Genomic DNA, 18,557 nt, shown 5'->3' on the forward strand with positions numbered 1-18,557 from the left:
GAGCTCAGCATCTGCCTCCGGCCTCATCCTGGTGCTCTTGGATGGGGTGCTGCATCTGAGCTGGTGCTGCAGCAGGATGGTCCCCTGTTAGCTGGAGAAGGGTGGCCAGGCAGCTGCTTCTGCTCCTCGAGCATCATAGGCAATGGGGCCCCATTGCAGGCAGGGCAGGGCAGGGGGCCTCCTCTGCCTCCAGCAGCCCAGCAGCATCCAGCTTTGCCATGCCCACGCCGTGACGGGGCATGAAGGCGCCCGAAGATGCCTGGCAGGACCGAGGCAAAACATCCATGTCCCAAGGCTTGCGGGGCTGTAGCTGGGGGTTCCCCTGGGGCCGAGCCCTCCCTGCATGTCCCAGTGGAGAGGAAAAGCCCGGCCCCAGCCCGACTGACAAACGCAGGTGGGATTGCTCCTGTGCAGTCCCTGCTGCAGGTCAGCATCTCTAGCACTGTGTGGGAGCTGCGGGGCCGCCTGGCACTTCGTTAACCTTGAAACCCTCTCTGGCTCACATGTCACGTCAGCCGGTGACAACAACAAGCTGCTATTCCAGATTAGAGAGAGAAGGACAGAGAAAATCAGAGACAACAGGGTTGGGGGTGGTTAACTTACCTATTACAACCAAAAGTGGGCATGGGGTTATTTTTAACCCAGAGTGGAATGTATTTATTCAGCCCAGGGGAGGCGAGGACTGCCTCCGAGACACCTCTCGCAGCAACATCAGTGCTTCTGCAAAGCCATGGTGAGTACCGAGAGCCCAAAGCTCCAACCAAAGAGGCAAAATCCATTAGCTTTTTCACCAGGATAGATTTAACGGGCAGGGAGCGATGGAGGTGACAGGGATCTGAGGGCCAAGCATCCCTCCTGCCCTGGAAAGGGGGTGAGCAAGTCGGGGAGCATCTGGCTGAATCGGCAGCATCCCGTGGGGAACAGGGAGGTGTCTCCCATGCCAGCAGAGCTTTCTAAGTGGAGCAGACCGTTTTGGGGTCCAAATGCCATCTTTCTGTTTCCCATTCCTCCATGCAGCGAGAGGAAAGGCTATTGTGTCCCCCAAAACCCTCCTAAAACCCTCCTGCTCTGCCTCCTCCTGGCAGAGCCCCCCCCCCCTCCCCCCAGCCCCGATTAGAGGGAAAGGCTGCCGGAGCACGGGTGGAATGAGGGATGACAGGCAGGGTGGGACGGTGAGTGGCTCAGTCCTCTGCTCCTGTTTAAAAGACACATTGAGCCATTTCTGGTCGTTTCAAGCATCAGTGCAGGAGGAGGCAAATTTTTTTATTAAGCAAACATCTTGATAAGTGCAGTGTCTTTAGTAAGAAGTGCAGCAGGGTAAGGAAGCACCTAATAACTACAGCCCTTGCATGCAACCACAGCAGTGTGCTCCCAAATCAGGTTTCCACCCAGGGACATTTCACCCCGGTGCCCATCCTTTTACCTGCCGTACCTTTGGTGGGGAAGCGATTTCTCAATTCACCATTCCTTGGACCTATTTGGCCAAGTTTATCAGGAATGCAAAGACAGAACTATAATTTAAGGAGGAATCTTAACACCCCTCAGTATCTCAGAGGGTTGCATGTGCCCAGAGCTGCTGAGCAATGCGTGGGGAACCACCAAGCACCCAGGGAAGAGAACACAGTGGCAGCACCAGCCCAGAGCTACCATGAAGGACTCATGACTAAGAATGGGGTAGTTTCATGCTTTTATTCCACAACATAAAAAGCTGGTGAGTTAGTGACACATACTTGAACCCCTGCAGGCACCCAAGAAAGCCAAGAAGAGGATCGAAGGTGCTAATTCCAATGTCTTCTCCATGTTCGAGCAGGCCCAGATCCAGGAATTTAAAGAGGTAGGTGGGTTCGGTAGAAATGACCGAGGGTCCTTGATGTGACATGACCTTCAGCTAGCTCCTCCCTCGGCACTTTCAGACTGGTGACAGCTGGTTTGCAACAAGAGGCAGCATGCCCAGTTTTCAGTTATTTTATTTCAAAAGTGAGGATAACAGCTCAGCAACATCATTAAATACGGCATTGCCTCAAAGCTGCCTAGGAGCCTGCAGCCTGCAGAGGAGCCGGCAGCACCCAAGAGAGCAGCAGCACATCTCTAGGTAGCTCCCACCTGCTGTGCCAGGATCACTTCATGCTTACTTCAGCTGGCACACAGTCCTGTGTAAATTCCAGTCACTGGGATAACCAGCCCCAGCTGGGGAGGCTGATGGCTCAAGATGTCCTCCCCAGTTGGTCTCATCCCTGGGATGAAGAGGGCTTTGGCCAAGGAGAGGGTCTGTATGGCATTGATTTGGGCTGCCATAGGAAGCCATCACCCCACATCACCCGAGGGTGCAGGGGCCAGGATTGCTGCTGGATTAGGGTGGTGGTTGTTGCTCCCCCACTGGGTGAGGACCCCCAGAGCCCCATCCTGGGAGGGCTCAAACTGCCCTTGTCCCACCCAAGTCAAAGGGAGGAGGAGGAGGGTATTAAAGCCTTTCAATGGCTGACACTCTCCCTCTTCCTGTTCTCCCCGACCTCCTCCTGTGCTTCAGGCGTTCACCATCATGGATCAGAACCGGGATGGCTTCATCGACAAGGCAGATCTGAGAGACACGTTTGCTGCACTCGGTGAGCCCCCTTTTAGGACCTTCCCCAGGAGCTTCAACAACGTTAGACTTACTAAGTGAGAAACCAGCTGTGAGCCCCCCTTTAGCCAAGCCCCGGCAGTTAACTGGATCTCCTGTTTTGCTGGAAACTGCCTGATCCAAACCCAGTTCTGTTAGGGAGTGAGATCCCACGCCGGGTGACTCGGAGCAGCTCCTGCAGCAGCGGGTGGTTTATCCCGTAGGTACCAGAGAGAGCCAGCTCCTGGGTCACACAGCCAAATGCTCCCTGCCTGGCTGTGCCCGTCCCACAGCATCCCTGGGTGTACGGGCGTTACAGGGATTGACAGGGTTTGTAGGAAGCTCTGAAGTTGCAACCTTGGCTCTCCCGTCGTGGAGGTCAGCACGAAGCAGCGATGGGGCTGGGGAGTCCCAAAGACACCCCAAGCTCAGGGAAGAGGACGCAGGCATTCAGTCCTGTTCGTTTCTGGCACTGGGGGCCAGGGGGAACCACAGTGCTGGTGGGTTTGACCCAAAACAGCTTCTGAGGAGGGCTGAAGGAGGCTGATCCATGGGGCTGTGCAGGAGGGAAGCGGCACAGCTCAGTCCTTTGCAGCCTTCTTTGCTGTGATCCTGCAGCCCGAGAAACCAGAGCTGGACATGTCCAGCCCACCCACCCTCAGCCAGCACGTTGATTCTCCCATCATCGCTTCTGCTACTGCCATTCCTTATCAAAGGTGGCTCCCCAGGGCTGTGCCGCTTCCCTCGGCTGGGGGCAAAATCCTCCAGGGGAAGGCTCCTGTGCTGTGTCTTCTAGCCCCCAGTATGTAGAGCGGAGCGCAGAGGTCTGCATGAATTTGCAGCAGGACGTGGACACACAAGTCGCCCAACGCTGCTCTCCCCTAGGACGCCTGAATGTGAAAAACGAGGAGATCGATGAGATGATCAAGGAGGCACCCGGCCCCATCAACTTCACTGTGTTCCTCACCATGTTTGGAGAGAAACTGAAAGGTGAGGGGGCACCCGGGAAGCTGGCGGGGTTGGTGGGCACCCACACCATCACTAATATCCCGTCCCACGTGGGGAGGCCACCCAGCTCCCAGGATCTCCATCACCATTCCAGGCGAGACCCATCAGAGACTCCTTGGAGGCCTCAGATGGGAGCTGCTCAAGGAAAGGCAGGTGGCACCGACTGCCATGCTGCGGTGTGCAGAGCTTGGGGAGTGGGTCAGAGCAAAGATGCCTCCCACGCCACGGCCAAGAGGTGACACCTAGGGACAACCCGGGGATACCTGTGAAATGATCTCCCTCACCCACCCCTCCCACACCCTTTAGTGCCACCTTCTCCCAGTTGCAACACAGGGACCCCCCCCAGAGAGAGAGGCTTTGTTGGGACTATAACCAGCAAGAACCCCTCTCCCCAAGAGCTCCAGTCTTTGTCCTCCAAATCCTGGACTTGGGCACTCCCCCCGCCTCCCCATCCCAAGGCACCACAGCTAGGACAAACTCAGCGCCATGTACCCTGAGCAGCTGTCCCCAGGCAGGTCCCTGCACCCCAAAACTCGTGCCAACCTGCCATACCAACAGTCCCAAAGGCAGGGCTGGGGCTGCCCATGCAGAGAGCTGGATCTCATCCCATGTCTCCCCAGCCGCTTGCGGGGGAGGAGCAGGTCCCCATGCCTCAGTTTCCACAGCCGTTTAAAAAAAACAACAGGCTGTGCTGCTGCTGTCCCTCCAGAAAAAAGGGGCCAGGAGATCTTGCAGTGCCTCTGAGCCTGCTGACAGCAACGGTGCCACCAAGTGCCACCCTGGCAAGGGCCCTACCTACAGCATGGGTTTGACCCAAGGGGCCCATCCAGCTGCACCCTGTATCACTTACACAAGCCAAGGCACGCAGCCCCCCGGCAGATCTGCAGAAGGCTACGAGGCCCCACGAGTCTGTGCCTGGAGCTCTATAAATACACCCAAAAGATTAGATAGCTGCCGGACGCCAGGGCGGTGGTGACACCGCCTGCTCTGTGGGCACACCATGGCCCTATGTCTGCTCCTCTACATGCCACCACCCACGGTCGAGGTCCCAGCTGCAGGGTCAGCATTCCTGTGGGCCCCCCACTTCCCAGCCTGGCCCTCACCTTCTCCCCAAAGGCTGGGAGAAGCAGGAGGCTGCAGCTGGCTTCCTCCACCGCCACCTCCAACGGCTGTGGCCATGTCACCCGCAGGTGCTGACCCGGAGGAGACAATCCTGAATGCATTCAAGGTGTTCGATCCAGAGGGGAAAGGCCTGAAATCTGCCTAGTGAGTAAGGGGTGCCTCGACGGGGGGCAGGGGGGTGTCCTCACCGAGGCCTCCCTGGTGCTCACCGTGCTCTTGTTTGCAGCATCAAAGAAATGCTGATGACGCAGGGCGAGAGGTTTTCCCAGGAAGAGGTACAAGCTCCTTCCCACCCTCCGCCAGCCTCCTGTGCCCTCCTCCCCGACAGACCCCCAGCCACAAAGCCCTTCTGCGCTGCCTTTTCAACCCGTTTGTTTCCCGGCAGGTCGATCAGATGTTCGCAGCATTCCCTCCGGACATTTCTGGCAACCTGGACTATAAAAACCTTGTCCACATCATTACGCACGGTGAAGAGAAGGACTAGCCCACGCTCGGTGCTGGGGCTGGCAGGATCACCTCTGTCTGGGGTGCACGGGGGGCGGGGGGTCCCTTTACCTCTACCCTTGGGGAACGCGTCAATGGCATCCACAGTAAACTGCCCTTGGCAAGAGGAAACCCAGCCGCTGGCGTGAGCGGTGCTTGGGCTGGCATGGTGTGTCTGCGCAGTGTGGCTGTGCCCGGCGGGAGCCCCCGCGCCCTCCCAGAACCCCCTGCCCCAGCCTCCCGGCCCGTGCACATCACCCTCGCGTGCCCTCCCCTCCCCTTGCCTCCTCGGTTCCCAGCGTGGCCCAGCTCCACAGCTCAGTGCACGCCAAACAGGCTGTTTCGCCCACCAGCCCAGGACCAGCGCTGAGCTCAGCTTTCCTTCAGGCAGCAGAGAGCTGCCGGCTTCTCCCAGCTTAGCAGGCAAAGTCCCGCGAGCCCGCTCTGCATCCCCCCGTGGCCTCACCAAGCCCCTCGGGCAGGCATGGTGCAGGGCAGGGACTGTGGTCACCATGTCCCCGGTGCACCACTCCCGCGATGCCCAGCTGCGGGAAGCGCGTGGCGTTGAGCAACGGCAACGGCCCCCCCGCCGGAGAGCAGCTGTTCCCACCCCCGGCCATGGCTGCTGTCAGCAGTGGGCCAAGCCGTGCCGAAATATCAGCCGGCAAGCTTTTGAAGCCCGCAGAAGGTGTTGGGAGATGGAAGGATGTCCAGGGCGCAGAAGCAGAGGGGCAGCTGAGGAGCGGAACTGTTTATTTCATCCCTCCGTGCCGGGCTCTCACTCCTTGAGGCTCTTGCTCCCCTTCTTGGCGGCAGCGGCAGCGTGGCCCAGCTCCTTCTCGCAGCTCTGGAGGACCAGCTGGTGCAGCTGCCCGTGGCCCAGCGGCACCTCCCCTGCCCAAGAAAAGGACACCCGTGTCTGCCGGCACAGGCCTTATAGATGTGGTGGGGTGGGACAGGCCGGTGGGGATTGGCTGGGGAGGAGAGGTGGCAGCGGGGGATTGGCCAGGCGGCCATGAGGGGGTTGTGGATTGGCTGTCTGCCTGGCCGTAGCCCCTCCCTCCCACCTCACTCACAGGCGGCGATGTCGGCGGGGGTGCTGTCCAGGGCGGGGGGCGGCGGGCAGAGCCGGGCCCGATCCATCACCCACGGGAGGCTGGTGGTGCCCAGGAGCGGGCTGGCGAAGGGCTGGGCCGGCTGCGAGCCCTCAGCCCGCGTGTAGCGCAGGACGCTCTCCATCAGCAGGAGCTCGTTGGTCTCCTTCTCCACGAGACCTGGGTGGGAGGGAATGCTGTCCCACAGGGCCCCTCCACCGGGCCCTGCCCAAACGCCGCCCCGGCGGTCTGCTGGGCACAGGACCCATGGATTCCCCCCAGGCAGTGCCGTCAGGCTCCCCAGGGGCGAGGGGTCAAGGCTGGGTCCCACACCCAGAGCCAACATGGGGGCCTGGGGGGTCCACCGGGGTGGTTCTACGTCCCGGTTGGCTCCTGAATTTCCTGGGGATTTGGCATCGCAAATTCCCATTAGGGACACCCGTGCATGACGGGGTGGGGGCAGGAAACCAGCTCAATCTAAACACGGGGCAAGCAGGGGGTGGACAGACAAGGTCTGGGCCATGTGGCAAGCGAAGGCGGGCAGCCCTGACCCACCTAAAATCCGCGTCAGATTCCCATCCGTGATCTGCCCATTTTCTCCAAGCTGCTCCGTTGTCTTCGTAGCATCGCCACCGATTACTTCCAAAAGGGCCTCCACGCCACATTTGATCTGGCCCAGGACTCTGCTGCTCTCTTTGCATCTCTCTTCGCACCAGTTGGCTTCCCTCGTGGTTTCCGCTAGTTTTTCCTATCCGCAAAGGTTTTGCCAGGTGTCACAACAGCCCCCTGCTCGCGCCCCCCCACCCCCAAGTCCTGGCCAAGTCCAGTCCGGACACTGGAGGCGGCCCAGGAGGGGCTGTGGGATGCTCCCATCCCTGCAGGGGAAAGGCTCTGTGAAGGGGATCCCAAGCTCCCCATGCCACAGCCCAGGCCCCAGGTGCCAGAGAACCAGGGCTGGCAGAAGCCCTGCAGTCACCCTCTCCTCATGCACTGGGAGACAGGGCTGCCAAAGCCAATGCAGGGCCCTTTTCTGCCCATGCCTCTCCAGCCGTTGCCCAGAGCGGTGTTGACGGGACCACACTCGCTAGGACACATGCCGGGACACACAGGCTTCTGCTGCCCTGGCAGAGGGAAATCCCGGCTGCCATACCTCCAGCTCCTGCAGGACATGGAAGTTGCCCGTCTCTGCGTCCTCCCGGTCCATCATAAGGGTCGTAATTTCGTCCTGTGTAAACACAAGCACATGGAGGGCATACTGGCTGAATGCTCACCAGATGTGCCCAAGAGAGGCTGGGGACCATCCCTCCACCCTGGGAGCAGGGACATCCCACTTGACCCCTCTGGGGACCACTGTCCCCAGGGCAGGAGGACAAGTCATGACCCCCCTTCTCACTCCAGCCAGCCCCACTCAAGGCCGAGGCAGCTCTTGGCCCTCCTGCATACTGCTGGGTACACGGTGGCAGCACTGAGACACTTTCAGCTCTGAGAACACAGCCTTCTGTCTGTGGGAGTTCTATTTTGGGCTACCGCTTTGCATTCCCCTAATCCCACCCGTGTGGCAGGCTGTGAGCTGGGCTCCGCTGTGAGCAGCGAGGCCGGACACATGGGAGAGGAAAAAAACCCACGCCAGCCCCAAAGCACCAGCTGAGAAAGGGCAGACATGAAGAGCTTGGAAGAGACCTGGACATCCTTGATCCTCTGCTTCATCTTCTCCATCTCGTTCTTCAGCTCAGTGATGTAGATGAAGGAGGCAAAGTTCTTCCCCTCCTTTTCGATCAAGTTATCCACCAGGCGGTCAAAGTTCCCGTCCTCTGCCAGCTCCAGCAGGCGCCTGTAAGCCACCTCCTGGCTCTCGAAGCTCTCCATTTGGCTCTGCTTGGCCCACTGGGCTGCCTTCAGGGCTGAGGGAGAGATGGAAAAAGAGGCCTGGCTGTGCGTGTCCCTGCAGGGCTCCCTTTGCAGAGCCTTTCCCTGCAGGTGCCCTGAGGTTTGGCGTGGGGCCTGGGGCCAGAGGGGCAGAGAGTGTCTTTATTTCACCCAAAACTAAGCAGGGAGCTCCCTGTCCTCATGGGAACGGGGCAAACACGGTGGGATCCTTCCCCAAGAGGACAAAAGGAGCCATAGGGGCAGCTCCCTGCCTCCCCACCCCTCCCTCTGCCCCAAGGGCACCCCAAGACACATGATGCTGGGTGCTTTCACTTGGTTATCACTCTTCATCCTTTCCACTTGTAGGCTGAAGGCTGGGTGAAGGAGCCTGCAGGCAGGGGACAGGTCCCGCCTTTGGGGTGCAGAGCTATGGGGAGAGGTCCCGCCTTTGGGGTGCAGAGCCATAAGCTTCTATACGCAACCCCCTTGGGCAACTCTGCCAACTCCTGGCTTGTGCTACCAGTTGCAGGTATTCTCTCTCATCTGGTACCTTTTCTCTTTTTGGCCACTTCCTCCAATTCCGAGCGATCTCTGCACTTGGTCAGCATGAAGTTTTTCAGTTTGTTCTCCTTTTCTAGGGCACGCTTCTGCTCCTGCAGCTCAACATTGCGCTGGACTGTGTCTTCTATGTGTCTTTTGTTCAAGGCTGCAATCCTTGCCAGAGCCCCCATCCTGAGCACAGAGAGCAGCAGGTTACACCACGGGAAGGTATAAGGATTTGTAGTCCTGCCCATTCCCATGCATCTCTGTGCCTGGCCGAGCAAAACCCCCGTGATGCTGTGCACGCTGGCCGGCTCCCATGCAGATGCAGCTGCGTTAGCCCGAGGCCAGCAGCAGCTAACACAGCTCTGGCTGGGGGTTTGTACTCGGACACAGCACCCAGCTGTGGCAGCCAAGCTCACTTTGCCTGGAGCTGGCTGGTCTCTGCTCCAGGTCTGCTGCACCCTCCCATGCAGGCTGAGATGGGACTTGGGGGGAAAGAGGCTGCTCCGTAGGGCAGTTCACCACATCCTGAGAAACATCTGGCATAGGCGGAGTAAACCCCCCTGTGGGTACCGGTCTCCCTGCACTGACCAAGCACCAAAGCCTTAGCACCCAGCTCTAGACAACAGCGGGTGCATCCTCTCTCTGAAGTTGCAGATGGCCTCTCTTTACATCGACACCCGTCGCTGGCATTGCCCACCAGCGCCAAGTTTGCCACAGAGGGTTCACAAGGCCACGTACCGCTGCTTGTAGCCTTGTGTGCACTGCTCAGCGGCAGTGTTCATCCTTCTCCTCTGCTGAGCCAGCTTCTTATGGAGCTTCAAGGAGAGCTTGCCCAAAAGAGCTTTCTGGATTTGCAGCTTTTCAATCTCTTCTCGGAGCTCTTTGTTTCTGGACAGGATGGTATGGAAATGGACGGTGACCTGGGGAGAGGCAAGCAAAAGGTTTGAAGCTGGTGCGGGACTTGGGGGCGTCAGGTTTCTTCTGAAAGACCTTGACCACAGCTGGGACAAATCTCTTCTCTGAAGTTGCTCCTGTACTATCCCCCTCCCCAAGACAGGGGAGGTAACAGCAGGCTAGGCTGATCATGGCACAGACCAGGAGCTGGTGGTGTCCAAGGCAAGGTGTCTGCAGGCAGCTCAGGTTTATCACTAAACAGGTGCAGACCCTCAGGCTTCTTGGCATGGCCCAAGTGCTGCATTTGGCTCACCAAGCTTGAAAGAGCCTTTGAGATACTCTGGGAGCAAGCAGGCCAGAGGAACGAGCCAGCTCCTCCTTTATGCAGTTTGTCTCAACCAAATGCATCTGCAGCATTACACTTGGTCCTGGCCAAAAAGGGGGTTGCACACAGGCCCCAGCGTGGCCCCACACATGGTCTCCGGAGGTCTGCAAAATGTTTGCTTACGTTGTTTAGATGCAGCTCCAGTGTCTCAATCTGCTTTTGCAGCTGTTTGCTACTGTTTGCTTGCTTCGCCTTCACTGCCGCCCGGTTTTGCCTCGCCATCTTTTTTTCCAGCTCTAGTATCTGCACGTACAGGTTAGAAAAAAGAAAGAGAGGGGAAAAAAAAGTCAGTATAATCTCCACCCCTACGTTCCGGACTCTTGGCAGGACACTTAGCCAAAGAAAATACCCTGTTGACCTGAACTACAGCAACCATGTCATTAAGGAGCTCACAGTTACAGCGGCAGCTTTAATCCCAAGGGATCCCACCCTGCACACTCAAGAAACATACGCTGTAACTAGGAATGGGTTTATTTTCGTGTGGCAAAGGAAACGCAGCTGCCTCTGGAGGGAAATTCAGCAGGTGCTGAAGGCGGCACAGCAGCACTCTGTGCCGAGCAGAAGAGGCAAGGAGGGTGGCTTTTTGGTAGGGGTAGAGTGCTGGCCAGACAGGGGTCTGCGCAGCACTCCCTGGGAATGAGTGGAGGAAAACTTTTGTCAGAAGTGGGCAGCTGCCAGAGGAAATAAATCCATGAGAAGAGCGAAGTAGTTGGAGAACAACGAAGCCGGGGGCAGGTGGGAGAGGTATGACTCAGCCAAGAGATCCCTGATTGAAAGCTAACCCTGTTGCGGAAAACTCTACAGCACATCTAGCACCTGCAAACCACCTGAGCATGTTCCCTGGCTTCCGTCATGGGTGGCTTGTCCAGAGCAGAAAGCTGCAGGGACCTGTCACTTCTGTAGCCCTGGGTTGCCCTGGGCATGCCACCCCACCACTGACCAAACCCAACCAGACTGTCCTCAGGAGAAGTGATGGGACATCCCTTAGATGTTGCTGCTCCTCTATTTCCCATGTCTCAGGCAGCACAACTGACTGTTCCAGTTTTGTCTTTTTTTTTTTTACATGAGGAAAAAAAAAACCCTCAAGGGACAAGCAGAGGGATGTTGTGTGACCCCAGGCAGGCGCGTGCCGTCAAAGAGCAGCTGCAGAGACCCGTGGGACAAGAAGGTGGTTGAGAGTCAGACCTTACGTTTCCAGCCAGTGCTGACTTGAATGGGAGCCTGGCTCTGCCCGCTTGGCATTGTCTTGTGGTTTTTGCCAGGAGGCAGCATTATATTCCAAAGCCTGAACCAAGTGCGTTTTACATAGGGTTGACTCTGTGACTCTGCACTGCTCTACCGTGCTCAGCCAGGGAACGCTCCAGATGCTCTTACCTCCTTGTCCAGCTCCGCTAACAGGGCTTTTCTGTCTTTAATCAGGGAATCACACTGATATTTGGTCTGCAAAAGGCCTTGGAGCCCCGTACAATTCCTCTCATCCCGCATCCTATTTCTTGGGGATGGGATCTGGCTCGGCGTTAATAACACCACTTTGCGTTCTTGAGTCAGCGACGCTATTTCTTTTCTGTAAAAACACAACGACAACAAATGACCTTTAGCACATCCCACCTGCAATACCGGAGCAAGTCCTCACCCCTCCTCACTTCAGCACCGGGGTCCCCAGATCTCGGCATGGAGGAACTTTCCAAACACAAAGCTGCACTCACTCCTGAGCCTGCATTTGCTGCCTCACGTTGGCACCGTAAGATTTCTTCTTCTCCGCTGCTCTCTGAAACTCTCTCTGCAGTCTCCTGAACTCGGCTTCAGACACCTTTTTTTTCTCCATCGCGGGCACGTCCAAAACCTTCTGCTCCAGAGAGGGCTCTCCCCACTGCCACAGGGAGGGAGAGCTTGGTCACTTGAGCAAACACGACCAGCAGCGGTAGACAGCAGAGCTGGACACTGGGGAGCGGGTGGATGGCACCACCACCTCCAGCCGTTTGTCACCACCTTCAGCTCTTCGCTGCCACCCAGTATTCATGACGTCACAATATGCCTGACCACCCAAAACACTGAGTCATCCAAACCAACTCCATGAGAGCTGCCGAGCCGCCTCACAGCTTCGTGCCCAGCACAGGAGGGCTGCAGAATTAGTCCCCCCACCACCCAACACTGCTGGCCAAAGCAAGCCTGGCTCCCCACCGCCTGCCCGGCTGACCGCACCGCCACGTTTATTTCTGCAGGGGAGGTCCCCGTGGCAGACCTGCACCTGCAGAGAAGTTCACCTTGGGTTTGTGCTTCACTTTATACCTTGGAGTCCATCGTTTCTTCCAGCTAACTCTGCTGGTTGCTCTGCAGACGCCTCGGGAAGGGGATGATGGAGCCTCTGCGGGGACAGACCTGCTTCCCAAGGGGAGAAATGAAACGCTGGTTAAGGGGGTGTTTGTGTCCCCCTGCCCGCCCCTCAGCACCCGCTCGCGTGTTTGGCACATGAGGAAACCATCACAGACGGCTGCGCGATGAATAAAAGGAGAGCATCCGTAGTGATGTCATCGCAAAACACACTCCTCCTGTTGAGTTTATAAGTAGGGGAAGAACAGATGGTTTGAGCTGTTCCACCCTGTCCAGTACCTGGGTTTCCACAGAAATCCCGGCGAGGCCAAGGCCCCCCATGCCGGCGGGCAGAGCCCCCGGGGAGCGTAAGTGGGGGATATCGCCTGGATTCAGCCCCTGTCCCGCCGCAGGCAGGGAAGGCGCTGGGGCTGACCACGCAGCCCTCACCCCCACCGCTGGTCCCCCCCAGCCCTGCTGCAGCCCCCCGGGCTCCCCTCTTGCCCCCAGCGCTGCTCACCCCACCGCAGGGTGCTGCGGTTCCTCTCCAGCCAGGGGATGGGACCACGGTGGCAGTCAGATATTCCCAAAGAGCAGCCCCCTGCCTCCCACGGGAAGTGCAGGAGAGAGGAGAGCCTGGCAGGGAGCCAGCCCTGCTCCCTGCCCCAGGCTCTGTGGAACAGGCACTGGCCCCGTTGCCAGGTCCCACCGCAGCATGGATGGGGTCTCCATTGTGACTGTCACCAAGGGGGCGGCCGGGGCACCCCCACCCACCCCATGGGCAGCGCTGGGAGCCCACGCGAAACAGACCCAAGTGGTTTCCGTGTCCCACAGCCAGCCCTGAAGCATGTGCTCCAGCATCTCCCTGGCTGCATGTCCACAGCAAGCAGAAACCCACATTTTACCCGTTCTTGCTTCCCTTTGCGGTGTTTGAATCAGCCCGTAATTTGGGACTTGGAAGCCTTTTGCTCCAACTGGAAAGCAGCACCCAGGGCTTCACCATCCCCAGCAGCACTTTGGGGCCACAGAGCTGCTTTCCCTTCCTTGCCGGCCCCACAGCCGGCTCCCTGGCCTTCCTACCTGTCTTCCTTGTGGAGAGGCTGCAATCACCACATCACTGCCATTGCCCTCAGCATCCAGACACCCTCAAGATGCCTGCCGTCGGGACAGCACCAATGGTTGGTACTGCCGGCCTGGGGAATGTCCCTGGGGACAGAGACTCTTCAGGCAGCCCGGTAGAGGGGACAAACTGAGGATTCCTGCCTGCTTCTCTCCCTTCCGTGCAGGGAAGCACACGGGAGCCACGGGCTGAGTCACAAGAGCTGTGATAATCCCTTCCTCATAAGCTGGAGTGCGTGGCCAGCTCCTTCCCAGGGACTCGGCAAACCCAGAGATCCCTGGAGGGCAGAAGCACGAGACAGCGCTGGAGGCTGCAGCAGGGCTGTGTTTTGTAGACCTGGTGTTGCTTACTCAGCTCTGGGATGAAGCGGAACAGAGGAGGTGCTGAAGGTGAGCAAAGGGCATCTGCGGCCCAGGTTGCAGCGTGTGGCCAGTTCAAGGCGATGAGCAAAATCCCCAGCCAGCACATCGCTCCTGAGGTTGCTCTTTGCCGTTATCCCGGAGACTCTGATGAGCTAACAAGCCAGCCATCCAGTTCCAGGCTAATTCACAGCCAGACGGACAGGCTCTGAGGATGCATTTACTTGGAAATGATTTTCATGGCAGAAAGCAGAATGTGGCACTAGGTAAGAAAAATCACATCCGAGGGCAGAGCGATGCTGGGAAGGCACTGAAGCCTGAGGCTCCCAGCGGGGCTGGGGGAAGCTCCCAGGGATTTTCATCCCATTCCTGCATGATCAACAGCTCCGTGGGATAATAACCACCACCTCTCCAGGGATGAGGTTGTCACTCTGTCTCGGTGGCCCTGACTGCCTCATACTGCAGATCCCTTCTCTCCGCTTTGCTTCTCTTCACCCTCAGCAGAAATAGGGCCCAAGCTCCAGTTCAGAATAAAGGTAGAGATGCAGGGGCGGACATTATTTTTCCAGAAACAATACCACTGGGTGACTCAAAAGCCTGCTCTCCCTTCACTTGGACTAGTCCAGCCTCAAAATACAGTCCACGGTGCCTGTCCTTTTTGTGTTCCTTCTCTGATCCACTATAGAGCAAAGTCCACGGCGTTCTTCGGTGTCTGGAGAACCCAGCTCCATGCTGCCACCACTCCCCAGGGTGAGGAGGTGTTAACAGCCACCAAAAACAGTGCCTGCTGGCAGTCTGGAAATTGTGCCATTGGCTACTTCTCTGCCTTTTGCCCTAAGAAAGATTAGTCCAAAATCCTAGTCCGGTGCTGACCCGTGCAACTGAAGGGATGATGCTGAAGGTAGCCCCTGCAACTTCTAGGTTTTCCTTTGATTTATAAACTCTCAAGCACCTCTTTTCAACCCAAAGCACTGACAACACAAGAAAATAAGCTCTTCCACAGACCGTCTGAAAGGCCGAAACCCGACCCTCTACTCACACCTAAAAAGTCACCATATGATACGAACGATGAGCCAAAGTCCTATGGTAGCATTAATGCAAGCAGCTAATCAAAGCTAAACCCACGATATCCTCAAGTCTCCTCCCGACTTTCTGAAAAGCTGCCTCAACAGACCCTTTAAACACGCTAGGTCTTATTTCCAGAGCCCCACGACTACTCAGCCAAGCACAGAGCCCTCGTACATGTGCGGAAGCTAAGAGAAAACTCCAGGTTTTTTTTAAACAGTGCCCTACGTAAACACTCCTAAATGAAGCACCTCCTTAGAGCTGCAGGGGAGGAGGAGGGCAGGCGGCTGGTCCAAACACTGCACCGGGCGCACAGAGGGGACCGGAGGGCACAAACAGCTCGGAAACACAAGGGCTGAAGGAAAAGTTCGGACTGACAGGCACAGCCGCCCGGGGCGGCGGCGGAGGCGAGCCCCGGCGAGACAAAGCGCCTCGGCGCCCCTCCATTTTGCTCCCCCGACCTCACCGGGCAGGCAGGACGCCGTGCATCACCCGCGGCGGCGGCTGAGGCGGGACCCCGAGGCGCCGCACCGGCGGGCTCCCGGGCACCGGCTCGGCCGCCCCCCGCCCCCCTCCCACCATGGCCCCCCGCCCCGTGCCGTCCCCGACCCTCACCCTCCAGCAGCCGTTGGATGATGCTGTCGATGTTGAGCTTGTCTATATCCGCCATCGCCTCTCAGCAGCAGGGCGGACCCCTCCCCGAGGCTCCCCCTCCCTCCGCTCGCTGCTTGGCCGGCACGTCTCCCCTTGTTCTGGCTCGTTTCTCCCCTTCCTCCTCTCCTCCCCGCTCTCCCTCTTCCCTCTCGCTCTTCCCCCTCGGCTCCCCCGCTCGACCGCTGCTCTCGGCAGAGACCCAGCCCTGAACAAAATGGCCGCCGTCTCCTCAGCGAGCTCGGCCGGCGCACGGATACTGTGAGGGGGGGGCGGCTCACCGGGAACCCTTTACAGGCCGGGCGGGAAGCGCGGGGCGGGAAGCGACTCGCAGACGTGCTGCTCTCGCGGAATCCTTCCGCTCACGGGAGGTGAAATAGTGCGGCACTGCCGCCACACGGTACCGGGGCGGTCACAGGGTTCGGCCCGGCCTGGCGAAGCGCGACCGTGAGCAGGGCCAGAAGGGCGTTTGGCGTCTGCTGACGGCGGGGGGCGGCGGCTGGGGTCGGCCTTCTGTCAGTACAGCCTCCTCCGGGCACCCGCACGGAGGCCGACGGCAGCTTGGCAGGAGGCCACGGGCGTGAGGGGTGCGCTCCCTCTCTGGGGATCCACCGCTTCCCCAGCCCTAGAATAGGGCCAACAGCACCAAAATCACACCTGTGGCCGCCATCTGCCTCACGGGTGCTGCAGCCTGAGGAGCCATGGCCTGCGGGGTGAGTGGTGGGACCTGGGAAGGCAGTGGCGGCCCCTTCCTGCTCCCTGCGAGCCCTTGGCCTGGTTGACCTGTGGCCCAGCTCGCAGGGTGCCCGCTGCTGGGTGCCCGTGGCCAGCTCGCAGGGTGAGCCTGGTGGCCAGCTCGCAGGGTGAGCCCGGTGGCCGGCTCGAAGGTGAGCCCGGTGGCCGGCTCGAAGGTGAGCCCGGTGGCCGGCTCGAAGGTGAGCCCTGTGGCCGGCTCGAAGGTGAGCCTGGTGGCCGGCTCGCAGGTGAGCCTGGTGGCCGGCTCGCAGGTGAGCCTGGTGGCCGGCTCGCAGGGTGAGCCTGGTGGCCAGCTCGCAGGGTGAGCCTGGTGGCCAGCTCGCAGGGTGAGCCCGGTGGCCCGGCTCGGAAGGTGAGCTTGTGGCCAGCTCGCAGAGTGAGCCCGTGGCCAGCTCGCCTCGGGGCCACAAGCTCCCGGCCCCGCTCACCCACTGCAGTTTGTGCAGCCTGAGCAAGCCCTTCGGCTCCTGAGCGCCTTCAGATACGTGGGTCTCCCCCTGCAAAGGCTTCAAGAAGTGCACAGCACTTTGAAATACTTAAGGACAGAGAAACAGCCTGCACCTTCCAGAGTGTCTTGCTCTTTTGTTTCATGCTTCTGCTGTTACTTTATCCCGTATGTAGCTGCACCTTGGCTACCAACGGGTAAATGAGGTTCTGCTCATAAATTGGATGGCATGGGCAAGAGAGATGGGCTGTGTGGGCCCTCCTCACAGTTCCGTTTGCTTCTCTGAAATCTTGTTTAATTGCTTATTGACTCCTACTTTAATTTGAATGGCTGGCTGTGACAACCTCTTTCTTCCTCCCCTCCCTTCCCCGCGTGAATTGCTCCCACTATGCGTGCCAGATTCCCCCTGCCGGCAGTTATACAGTACTCATAAAAGCTTGTTACCGCGGTGGGGCCCAAGCAGAGTTCAGCTTCGTGAGGGCGATAAAGCAAAGGACTTGCAGCCTCAGCACCCTTAGATCTGGCGGGAGGAAGGAGAGAAGAGGATGCAGAGTCTACCTGAAAGGCAGGCGCTTGCCCGTTGCAAGACGCAGCTGCAATGCTTGACTTCCCCGAGCGAACACTTATTGTAATGAGCATGCCCAAGCTGAGACGCTGATCTTAGTCACGATGGTGTAAGCCCAAAGTAACCCCGTTGAAGACAATAGAGTTACTTCAGATGTACTTCATTGTGACAGCCTTTGCAGATTTACATCTATTTTTGTTCTGCACCTTCCCAGGGAACAACACCCACCCCCACACCCACCCACCCCAGCTCTTTTGCACCAAATCCTTTCTCATTGTGTGGGCCAAGTTCTCTTGGACTTAACTGAGTTATTTGAAAAGGGGAATTGGTCCAGTGTTTCCAGAGGAACCTTCCTGCCCTTGTTTTCTTTGCTGGAAATATCTTCTTCTTAACCTTCAGCTGTTACCCCCTCTCCAGGGCCAAGTCCTTTGAGGGTCTGAGCACCTTTAGTGGGGTGCCTTTCACTCCTGTTAATGCTGGGGAAAATGAGGTGGAAGGGGAGAGCTCAGCACCTTCTAGGGTGCAGACTTCACTGGGAACACCCTACTTCTGGAAGGAAGGATCCGGCCCTTCAAAAGACAGTGGACAGGGCAAAGAATATATCTCACTTGCTGAACTGTATTAGGCAAGGTCCAAAGCACCGTCAATTCTTGTTAGAAGAGGCTTAACCAAGAATGCCACAAAGAAATCACCACTCTGGTCACATTCCTTGGAAGCCTCCATGTAAAATATTTTTCCCCACTGATTTGTCCTCACTATCTCATGCACATGCCACTTTGTTTATTGTACAGTTGCTCATAATCTGGCTATGTTTAAAAATATATATAATATATATAAATACCCACCTACATACAGGAGCAAAATAAGGAGCGTTTGTTTCATTATTGTTCTGTACATATATATATATACCTAATATATGCACACACATACATCTATCGTGTGTATAATATGATACATATATACACTATATATACACACATGCACATATATATATGCAGATAATAATGAAATTATTTTATTAAATAATTATTTTATCCCTGTATGTAGGCGGATCCTAAGAAATGCGAGTCACCCACACTTCCCCTTGCCTTAGATTACATATTTACTAAGCCCATGAAATTCAACGTGTTTGTGTACATTTCAAACAAAGATCTACACGGGCTGTTCCAACACTGCAAAAACAAGAGCAGGTGACTTGTGGGTCAAATATTATTTTTCCAAACTCAATACCCAGGCAGGATTTAGATGTTTTCGTAACTCTACTGTTTGCATCCAGATTTCCTTGTGTT

The 18,557-nt window shown here is 57.5% G+C and overlaps 2 protein-coding genes across 5 annotated transcripts; one reads left to right on the forward strand and one right to left on the reverse strand.

The window, feature by feature from the left end:
* Nucleotides 1–624: 624 nt before the first annotated feature.
* LOC102046529 (myosin regulatory light chain 2A, cardiac muscle isoform) lies at nucleotides 625–5,801 on the forward strand. The gene is given in 8 exon segments (XM_055700381.1): nucleotides 625–668; nucleotides 670–733; nucleotides 1,745–1,834; nucleotides 2,528–2,603; nucleotides 3,485–3,589; nucleotides 4,798–4,873; nucleotides 4,956–5,004; nucleotides 5,115–5,801. Coding segments are annotated over 8 exon segments (603 nt in total). The 3' UTR covers nucleotides 5,214–5,801.
* Nucleotides 5,802–5,948: 147 nt separating this feature from the next.
* On the reverse strand, nucleotides 5,949–15,986 carry LOC129734956 (coiled-coil domain-containing protein 63-like). Of its 4 annotated transcripts, none has more exons than XM_055700369.1 (12): nucleotides 15,467–15,986; nucleotides 12,287–12,376; nucleotides 11,704–11,867; nucleotides 11,372–11,561; nucleotides 10,121–10,240; nucleotides 9,457–9,638; nucleotides 8,723–8,904; nucleotides 7,987–8,207; nucleotides 7,457–7,531; nucleotides 6,862–7,054; nucleotides 6,289–6,486; nucleotides 5,949–6,106 (listed from the first exon to the last, which is right to left on the reverse strand). In XM_055700369.1, exons 2-12 carry the CDS (start codon nucleotides 12,296–12,298, stop codon nucleotides 5,991–5,993), a joined length of 1,653 nt encoding a protein of 550 aa, XP_055556344.1. In that variant the 5' UTR covers nucleotides 12,299–12,376; nucleotides 15,467–15,986; the 3' UTR covers nucleotides 5,949–5,990. The 4 variants fall into 4 exon arrangements, with proteins under 4 accessions (XP_055556344.1, XP_055556346.1, XP_055556347.1 ...); XM_055700371.1 differs by lacking the exon at nucleotides 15,467–15,986 and adding an exon at nucleotides 13,388–13,807; XM_055700372.1 differs by lacking the exons at nucleotides 12,287–12,376; nucleotides 15,467–15,986 and adding an exon at nucleotides 12,246–12,262.
* Nucleotides 15,987–18,557: the final 2,571 nt, after the last annotated feature.

This window comes from Falco cherrug, chromosome 1, assembly GCF_023634085.1.
Source record: "Falco cherrug isolate bFalChe1 chromosome 1, bFalChe1.pri, whole genome shotgun sequence".
Lineage (NCBI taxonomy): Eukaryota > Metazoa > Chordata > Aves > Falconiformes > Falconidae > Falco > Falco cherrug.